The 9,968-nt window shown below is 46.5% G+C and overlaps 1 protein-coding gene across 1 annotated transcript; it reads right to left on the reverse strand.

Moving 5' to 3' along the window:
• Window positions 1–277: 277 nt before the first annotated feature.
• On the reverse strand, window positions 278–6,499 carry LOC120904547 (eukaryotic translation initiation factor 4E-binding protein). Its single transcript, XM_040314636.1, has 2 exons — window positions 5,909–6,499; window positions 278–1,851 (listed from the first exon to the last, which is right to left on the reverse strand). The coding sequence occupies exons 1-2, from the start codon at window positions 6,054–6,056 to the stop codon at window positions 1,631–1,633; spliced, it is 369 nt and encodes a 122-aa protein (XP_040170570.1). The 5' UTR covers window positions 6,057–6,499; the 3' UTR covers window positions 278–1,630.
• Window positions 6,500–9,968: the final 3,469 nt, after the last annotated feature.

The raw sequence follows: 9,968 nt of genomic DNA on the forward strand, positions 1-9,968 counted from the left end.
AAATATATAATCATACCACAACATTGCCTACACGTGTGATCGACACATTTAAATTGCTTTGCAAATGTAAATGAATACACGTAGATCGGTCGCAAAATCACAGCAACTAAAAAGCGAAAGTTAATTTTTCGAAAACATTCAAATATACACAGCTTTGCGTTAGCTTTATAAGCTTAGCAGCTTTGCGTTACTTTTACCAATATTCTGATGCACCACCGCCACATGCGAAACCGTTCTTTTCCACAAAGGTTGAAGAGAAATCCAAATCTGATCTCACTCTCGTTTCAAAACAGGTTCTTTTTTATGCTTCATTATTTTCTTCATAAGTTCTTACATTCAATAAAATTATACGCTTGACTTAAACAATACAAAAGCTATGAAAGATTCCGTTTTCTTCCCTAAACCTCCTTTTCTGCCTTCTCCCACTGCGGGAGGCCAGGTTCGGTTGATTGCAGTCAATGAAATCTTTCACATTTATCACAAATCACCAGTAGGTTCGTTCTAAAGAGACAAACGTAAAAAAGAAACAAAACGATCAGCTAACATTTCCCGGAGCGCCATGATCCTGATGTCACACGACACAATCCTTGATCGAATACGATTTCCGTTAAGCTGTGCTCAACGGACGAATCCGTCAGGAAGGTGAGGTGTGTGTGTTGGTGCTATCTGAATTCTGAGAATTCATTGCAATGCATTTCCACTTTCCCTTTCGTATGCGACACACTCACACAAACGCTCCAACGTGTGAGATAATCGGTTCGCATGGGAGGGGCAGGTTCTTAGTCATCCTCCACATTTGTTTCGCTTAGAGCCTAGAGAATGATTTTCGACTTTCGACAGTAACGAACAGATCGCACCCTTGCTCTGCCTACACTTCTTGTCACTGGATCCTGCTGTTTTGGGGTTTATCTTTTTGGGATTTCTGATCGATCGTTCCCCGATCGTACACAAAACAAAACATGGCCCTGTCCTTCTCTGGTCCCCCTTGCTGGTGATGTGAACACTAAACTAAAACAGAAAGGATGTGTGTGTGTGTTTGTTTGTTTTGCTTACGTGACTACCGTGGGCGTACGTTAAAACACATATGTATATGCGAATGCTAATCTTACTACCGAAGGAACGATAAACTTATAAAGTCTACATCCAACGATTTATCGAGATGCCTACTCTCTCTGGGTGCCGTTGTTAGCGCGAGTCGGTTAGTAAAAGGGTCGATAACCCCTGTTCTGCCCTGTCTGGCGGCTCACAAATATTCAGAGATGCTAATATTACTCAAAGACACACACTCACACGCGCGCGTGTGCGCCTGTGGCCCCTAGTCTGCGGCCTTCCAAAAACAATCGCACGTGCGCGCGCGCGTAACAAGTTAACAAGACCAACGAAAAATTGCAAAAATAATAGGGGGAATTAATAATAATATCTTCTCCGCATCCGATGTGCTCTTGTCGTTGCTTCCTCTGTGTTGCTGTGCTCTCTGTGTTTGCTCCTTCTCCTTGCAAATTCCGGCGGAACCAGGCCAACAGATGTCACTTCCGGTTGTAATTGGTGTTGGAAAAAATGCCGCTACGAAGGAACGACGCCCACTGCTCTCGTCAGGCCCAGCAAAGTCACGAGACAGCAAAACAGGCGCTTACAGATCCATGTCGAACTGTTCCTGATGCTCGTCGTACTTTGGTGGGGAGTTCCGGGCAGGTTTCTGCTGCTTGACCGACAGTGTCGTCATTGGTTTCGTGTTCGGGCTGACAACGCCCGTACGCAACAGGTTCATTGGCACATTGTTTGGCGGCGTGCGGGCCAGCGGGGAGTTTTTCAGGTTCATCAGGAAGGCACGCTCGTACACGATGCGAGTACCTAAAGCGGAAGAGACCGAGAGAGAGAGAGAGAGAGAGAGAGAGAGATATTCATTAATAAAAGGAATAACTTAGTAATTAAACAGAGGTTTAAAATCGGTGATCGAGATAACAGACAAACGAAAGATCGCAGTACGCAGCGCACACTATGATCGTGAACAGTGTTTTTTTTTCCTATCTTTCTTTGCGATCTCGCGATCTCACAGGTGGTTGTGTTGGTGTGAATATTTGGCAAAGCGGTTTCACCGTTCCCCACCGTCCGACGAATTTGACCTTCAGAGAACCCCGAAAATCGTTAACGCGTGTTCGCGTCTGCGTATCTACAGATCTACACCCAGGACAAAGATCGCGTTGAAACTGTCCTCCTCTTCTACGCAAGATCGCAAATTTAACCTCCCACGTGGTTTTAGTTTGAAGTGAATCGTTCTCTAGTAATATTGTTGTAAAAATTTGGAAACAAATGCTTAAAACGCCTATTATCATCATTAGTACACAACAGCAGCCGGTAGATCGCAGCTGTAACCGTGCCGCCAAAATGAATGTTCGAGAAGCTTCTGATAAGGCCACTGACTGACACATTTGCATCGACAAACAATCTGAAGAGCGGTGGTGTGCCGCCGCGCAAAAAATCTGTTCCAGGGTGTTTTTTGTTTGCCTTTTTGGCACAACTCTCCAGAAGCTTTTGGTGTACGTACCACCACCATACGCAGCTGCCGAAATGTGTGTACTTTGCTAATAAAGCGTGAGGGGGTTCGTGAAAGATAGCGAGGAGTATCTGAGCAAGTCGTCCAGCTGTGTACATACCGACACACAGAGGTCTGGAATTGGTAGGTGATATATCCTATCTCGGCCCCCAAAAACAAGATTGGTTTATTTTTTGCATTTGCATATATCATCGCAGCGTGCGAACTTGGGCGATCAAAAAATTGAGGCCACGTTTGAAAGGTTTGAGAAAGAGATTAGCACATCATTGTTGATCGATTGCAGGTGGTTTGGTTCACGGCAAAATCGTTTAAAACCTTTGACATGAATCGAGAACGTGCAATTAAAGCACTTAACCTGGGGGCGCAACTATTAAAATATCGTAAACAATATCTTGCGCGATCCTCTGACGCAATCGAGTCCTCCTGGTTTCGAGCTCTGTGTGCTGAAAGCGCAAAATCAACTACATCTCTACTGTATGTGTTCTACCTTCGTCGGTAGAACCTTCGTAATTCGAAGGTTATATTAGTAGTGGAGGAACTATATTTAACCACAACCGCCCGTAAGTCTGTATAGAGAACATCTCGAATAATGACGATCGATCGAATGTGATCTGCACTACTACACCTAGTTGTCATTGAATCAGCTGCTTTAAACCAAATCTAATGAGAAACATTAACTGGGTAAAGGTTGCTATCGAGGAACAAAGTCGACGACCATGCCGATATGTATTGCGTCTGCCGGATCTGCACACAGCTACAGCACAGAAACGGTTTGGATGATTATTTTTAACTCGCCATAATGGTGTACCGTCCCAACACACCCGGTCGACCGGGTGTGTGTGTGTGTGTTCGATGATCACTACCGCTTATGCAACGCCCGAGTGTCCTGGGTATCTTACTGCGTTTCTTCTTCCCACTTAATTACCAACGCCCGCAAAAGTTCCATTCCGCAAATATTGAGGTCAAAGCGCTTAGAGTGCTTAGAAACAACATGAGTGAGACAACACGGTAGGGAGGCGGATAGAGATAGCGAGTGGCCCGGGGCCAAGATAAGATTGCCCAAAAGGTCCTTGGATTGGGGTGCGTTGCGGTGCGTTGCTGATTAGAGACCCGGGAGGGCAGAGCACATTGTGCTGATTTCGGTACAATAAAGCAAGAGCGTGTCGTCTCCCTGTGTGTAGACGAGATTAATCGAAACACGAGGCAGAAGTTGCTTCCTACACACACACACACACACGATGCTTCTTTGTGTGTTCTGATCGGTTCATTGGCTTTTTTGCGGCCAATTGATAACATGGATGGGGCCTTAGTCCACCGATCCAATACACCAGGAACCAGAGCAACTCCATAGTCACACCAGAGACGTGTGCAAAACTGTCCAGCAAATAGCGATTGTGGAATCGGCCCGTTACTGCAAACGACCAGGCAGGCAAAACGTTCACTTTTACAAGCTTCCACCCAAAAAAAATCCACCACCCTAGACAGTTTTGGAGAGCACTATAATTTATGGATCATGTTCTCCGGATCAAGATCGAATGAAAGTAGTTTCCAAGAATTTTGAAGGACGACATAGCCGCTGGGGTGTTATCAGCTTCCAGCAAACAAACAAACGCTTTCCCTTCTGTTTTGGGCTATGGTTGGGGCGTACTATTTTTAGCATCAACCAGTAAACTACTTAGGCGAATGTAATCCTGTCCCAACGTCAACAACAACAACATCCCAATCTTGTTTTTTGTTAATAGGCCGCCTCCAGAGTCCTTCAACCATTTCCGAAATAAATTGGACAATTCTTCTAGGAACGCATCCCCCCAGCGGCTTGGGGATGCTGTTCCAATAGAGCAGCTTGTTAGTAGCCTTAAGCAACACTAACAACTTCCCATTCCCGATCCGACAAAATTCTCCAGGGGATGTAGATGGCGCAACGAAACAGGCAGACGACGTTTGGGGCCGCGCATTGCTAAATTCTTGGTCGCCCTCTCTTGGGCACGGAATTAAATGATTGCGCTGAACTCGCTTGGGACCTAGGCAAGTACACACACACACACATACACACCCGCCAGGCACCAGGGTGGGAGGAACCGGTTTCGGTGTTTCTTTCCAACCAGCTTCTCGCGTGTGGTTGTCGCACGATATCCACGAGCGCAGACACAGATGAGTATGGTACCGCGGGGTCTCGCGTTCGTCTATTAGCGTTCGTTGGACACGGAACGCGCAGTGACACGGAACCGAATAAGGCGTGAAGAGGGAAGGGGTGATCTGAACCAGTCCCCCAGCTCTAGAGCGGGTCTTTGTCCGCCATGTCATGGGGACGTTTGAATTAAATTCAAATCTGACGCGAATATTTAATGTCCCCACCAGAGCACACACAATTTGTATCTGACTGGTGGTCTGGTCGTGGGGGAGAGGGCAAAGTGCGTCAAAAAGCGAATGAAATACGGGAAGTGTGTGTGTGTGTGTCTGTTCTGATGGTACGGGTCTGGCGGTAGTACACACACCGAAAATAGAACTAACAACCAACCGGCCCCAAATTTCCTTCTACACTCTTCCGCACAGACATTTCGGGGTTGGTGCGATATGGTAGAGTTAAAATGAAATCACTCGAGAAGAGAATTACCACGAGGAATAGCCACGAATGTTTCTGATTAACTCGAATAAGGGCAACGGTTTTATGGTTGCCAGCTGTAAACTGTTTGCTCAAAAAAGCCCCACAAGAAACACGTGTTTGTATTCATCTTCGAAGCGCCGCGCCTACTGAGACCATCTCATGGCATTCTGCTCCATTCCATGTGGTGCTCGTATTGAAGAGTGTGAGATATTCTTCGCAGGGGTTAGATTTCAAAATAGTACCGGGGGATCTATTTCCAAGTTGAAATGCGATCTATTCTAGAATTTCCCATTCTAAATCTTTAACACCTGTGTGGCTAGAGATAGTTCTCGCCAAAAAAAAAAAGAAGAGGCGCGCCTTCATCAACATTACTGCGTAGTAGCATTTCCCCATGCTTCTTCGATTTCTTCGAACTTGGCACCACTTTACGCGCGTGTCCGTGAAATTCGGTGCCCAATTAACCCAAAACAATAACACACACCCATCGCTGGCGCTGGCCCTCTACACTTTCTTCTCCACCTCTTCTCCACCGCACAAGAACACCACTTTCTTAGCCATTCACCAATACACACACTAAACGCCGTGGAATGAATTGAATAAAATTTGGAGTTTGCGCACAAGAGTTCTCGCCGGATTGCGTACGTGCGTTTTGTCGCGCGTATCTCGTTCATGTTTCAAAATCCACACACACACACATACCGCACACACACGGGGTTTGTTCTGGAAAAAGGGAAATGGGAAATGCTTACCTCCGGGTGTGGTCGAGTACAGGGTACCGCCGGGCGTGGAGGAGTACAGGTCCGGCAGCTCGGAAGCGTCATGGATCAGTACCCGCTTGGACGGGATGGCCTGGGAGATGGAGGCGCAAGCCTGACGTGCGATCGGTGATGCCGACATGCTGTTGGTTGCGAGTCTTTTTGTTTTGGTAAAGTGGGTTTTACAACAACACTTTTTCCGGCACTTGGCGTTCGCGGGCTGGTTTTGTTTTTGGTTTTCACGCAGCTGGTGCTGATCGACGATCGACTAGAATCCGCTCGAGTGGGGACTGTGGGGGCTTTTTGTACTTTGCAGGATACTATTTCGGTTTCCTTGTACTTCCTTGTTGGCAGTGCACTACACCAGTTGGCAGTTTAAGTAGTAGTAGTTTCGGTTTACAAAACGGTTTGTAATACACCCGTTTCCCGTTTCTGAGTTGTAACAACAACACTTGGTTGGCTGGGCTGGTAGCTGCAGTTGTAGCAAATGTTGTGTGGCGTCGTAGCTCTTTGCGCTTTGCGTTAGCAGCGTGAAGGATACGCGCGGAACAATCTCTGAAACCGAACTATAGCCAGAACGCGCCCTGCCAGCCGCATTTAAAGCCGAACCAAAACACAAACATGCCCACCAACACACGTACACGGCAGGGCTGTCGGTAGGGCCAGCAGGGGTGTGACGTGACGTGTTCACTACTCTCTCGCACACAAAGGCACACGCGAGTCGTGCGATTACGCTTACCTAATCGTGCCCGCTCGGAAAGGGGCACGGTGGGATTTACGGTGGGCAAAATGGTGAAAGAAACACGTGAGGATGTAAAATTGTAATTATGTTGACACAAGGAGAGTTTCAAACGAATCATCCCATCGGAAATTGGAGCTGTTATAGTAACACTAAGGATGATTGTACTTTTAAATGAATTAGGTTAAAAAATACGTATTTTGAGACAAATTACTTTGTCAAAAATATTAAAAATAATTTCAATCAACTAAATCCTCCAACATATGATCAAACTTCGAGCATTTAAAATAACCACAAGTGTTATAAACTCACCACAATTTCTATTTTAAATCATTTTAGTGCGACCTTTTGCCCACTGTTGGTCAGTACTACACCGCACAGCCCCCGGTTCTTAGCCGTTCAACCCCTATTTCCTTCCAACCCCTTCCCTGGTACCGCTTACGGTGTAAGCAGATACGCAGCAAGTCCGTGCGCATTGGTGTGCGTTTCGCTTCGAGTTACTTCTCTTATCGTGCGCCACACACCACCGCCGCTAGTGGAGACGGAAGAAGAAGTGTGTTCGATTCTTGAGCGGCAGGGAAGAGAAATTGTATGAGCAGTAAACTTTTTTTTCCACCCCAAGGCAAAGTTAAATAAAATATTCCACAACATATTTGTGTTTCAATTACTGTAAACGATGAGTTCTCAACAAACCACATGTGCGACACGCCAACTGCTTGCTCATATCTTCCATAGAACGCTCTGTTTTGAGCATTTCTCTTACCGGCATCGGTTTTTTTTTACCAAAAACATATTTGCCGGTAAAATGAAGCAAACGAAAACAGTACTCCCCCCGTGCCCTAACCCCCTGCCAAATGCCGGCAAATGCCTGTGGTGTCCCAGTCCGTACTGCCGATTTCGCTACGACGCAGTTTCTCAAAACAATTTCCACACCACCACCACCACCACCTCTTTCCTGACCGTTTTCTTTTGCGTAAACTCACCCTTTTTTCTCCAATCCCATCGCAGGCGCTCCGGGAATATGCCACCATTGGGCCTGCACCGCCACCATCCCTGCCACTGTGTCCCAAGTCCGCGAGCCTCAAGGGGTTGGTGGTCGTGGTGTGCGTGTAAGATATACAATACACAGGTTAAAACGCTCGTGGAACCGGCTTTTGTGGGGTGGATTTTTTTTGGGAGGGTTGAACGGGCAACGAATATATGCTGTGGCCTTCAAAATAATGGCATGCCGGTGAAGCGATGGCAATACATGGAGAGGGAGAGATAGAGAAAATAGTGTGAAAACTGTTTGATAATTCATTAGCCAAAAGACACGCGACATCGCTTTTCGGGCCAGTTTTTCCACCGCTTTTCTTCGATTTTTGAAAATGAAATAGAGAGTTAGTTCTTTCGATGTTATTGCTAGCGCATATTTTGTGAGTTTGTGTTGGTGTGGGTAATGTGAAACCAACACCAACGGAAAGAGTGTGCGTGCAGTCTCGCTCGTCTTCCATCCATCCATGGCGAGCGGCAGCATACTGGTAGGGACTGGATCGTGTTCGCGTTCTCGCTCCACTCCTTCACCACCTTCCTGCCATACCTGCTATTTTATGTTTACTGTTCGCGCTTTCGGTGCTGTAAATGCTTTTGGCCGGTGCAATCATAAAATGTGTACATGTGTTTTTCTTTATCCCAAAAGGGCTAGATGGAGAAAAAAGGAAGAGATCGACACCAAAATAGTTTGCCTTTGTACGGAGGTCTGATAAACAGATATATGTGTTTATCAGAAAACCCCCCAAAAACACGCCGATCACGTTCTTCCAGATGCCTCGTTCTATTTACGGCCACCCTGCCGATTTTATCACGACTATTTGTTCCGTAAACAGCTGTAATGGGACCGTTCCAGAGTGGGGAAGAGTGTGTTCCATCCCCTCGATTAGTTTTGTAAATTGGGCGGGTTTGCAAATGTGTCTCACAAGAAAGGCGCACACGCGCGCCACAAAGATGGGTAAGATTTGGTTTACAAGCAAAAAACAAAGTCGATCTTCTATCCGCAGAGGTTATTAACACGGAACGGGGTCGACAAACAGTCTGGGCGGGTGGGGGAAGAAAGTAAACTAATTGCTACGCGTGCACCTGCTGCGTAGTAATAAAGTTTCAATAAAAACAAAAGAGAACGATAAGTACTTGCATTCTACGTCTCGAAATAAAGTAGCCTTTTCCGATACGATCGCGAACGATCTTACGCTATTGCAGTGAGTAGATGGGATTAATCCTCATCGGTGGATTTGTCACCGGAACTGGCCAAAGCATGAAGAAAGCAAAAACAAAATAGTCCGCGGATTGTTTTTGTACACGAGACTAATGTTTTGTTATGGTCGTTTCACTCAACCGAAAGATCGCCCCACCAGTGCGTTTCCCGTTTCCCAGAAGTTACTTAATGGGGCCAAAATTAAAGGCTTCTTCTACCTCATTCCTTCTCCAAAAACCTCGCCTTGTCCTTGGATGTTTGTCGGTCCGCTGTTTTCCTTCTACTTCTGCACACGTTTTCGGGCTGAGAGACTGAAAGAAGGCACGGCATGGCAAAAATGAAAATGAAATGTTCAGCGAAGAGAAGCATGAACAGCATCAAGTGGAAGATGGGCAGCCCAATGTTATGAGTGATTCTTCGCAGCCCTTTTGGATGATTCGTGCGTGTCTGTGTGTGTGTGTGTGGCGATGCGTCATGTTTACAAACACCAGTGTGCGCGAACCGGTTTCGATGGAATGCCACACGGACCGCAGCAAATGTAAATCGCGTGTTCGATTTCTCTGGACGTTCTGGAGCTCCCACCAACTCCTCTTGTCTGCTAACTCCTGTGTGATGTTGATGAAAATCTATCCATTGAAAAACAAACTTTTCGTCTGGCCAAGTCATGATCGGATGATCGGGGGGTGTGTGTGTGTGTGCCATTAATATGGGTGGGTGGGTTGGAATGCATGATCGTACTGTATGATCTTCGAGGCGCAATTTGTTGTTTAGACTCGTGAGCCTCAAGTAACCGGCGCAGCTAGCGCAACTAGAACAACAACAGCGGCAGCTGGCGATCGGACGTTTCGCATACTTTGCTGCAAAACTGTACGGCAATGGAGTAGTCGGGGGTGGATAACGACGCATTATGTCCGGTCTCTGGCGTAGTTGTTTTTATTGTGGGGGGCTCGTTCGTGACCGCATTGAGCATCTGGCTACACAGGGTGTATCGGGAAGAAATTACTACAAAACGAGTGTAAAGTCTAGGTTGAGATGGGAAAGAGAGCCACAAACTTCTCTAAAAGATCATCATCTGGTCCAAGAGA

This window comes from Anopheles arabiensis, chromosome 3, assembly GCF_016920715.1.
Source record: "Anopheles arabiensis isolate DONGOLA chromosome 3, AaraD3, whole genome shotgun sequence".
In the NCBI taxonomy this organism is placed as follows: Eukaryota; Metazoa; Arthropoda; class Insecta; order Diptera; family Culicidae; genus Anopheles; species Anopheles arabiensis.

Coding starts and splice junctions, on each gene's coding strand:
- LOC120904547 (XM_040314636.1), bottom strand. CDS start 6,056: ATGTCGGCATCACCGATCGCACGTCAGGCTTGCGCCTCCATCTCCCAG. Junction 1,852..5,908: donor GTACTCGACCACACCCGGAG/GTAAGCATTTCC, acceptor CTTCCGCTTTAG/GTACTCGCATCGTGTACGAG.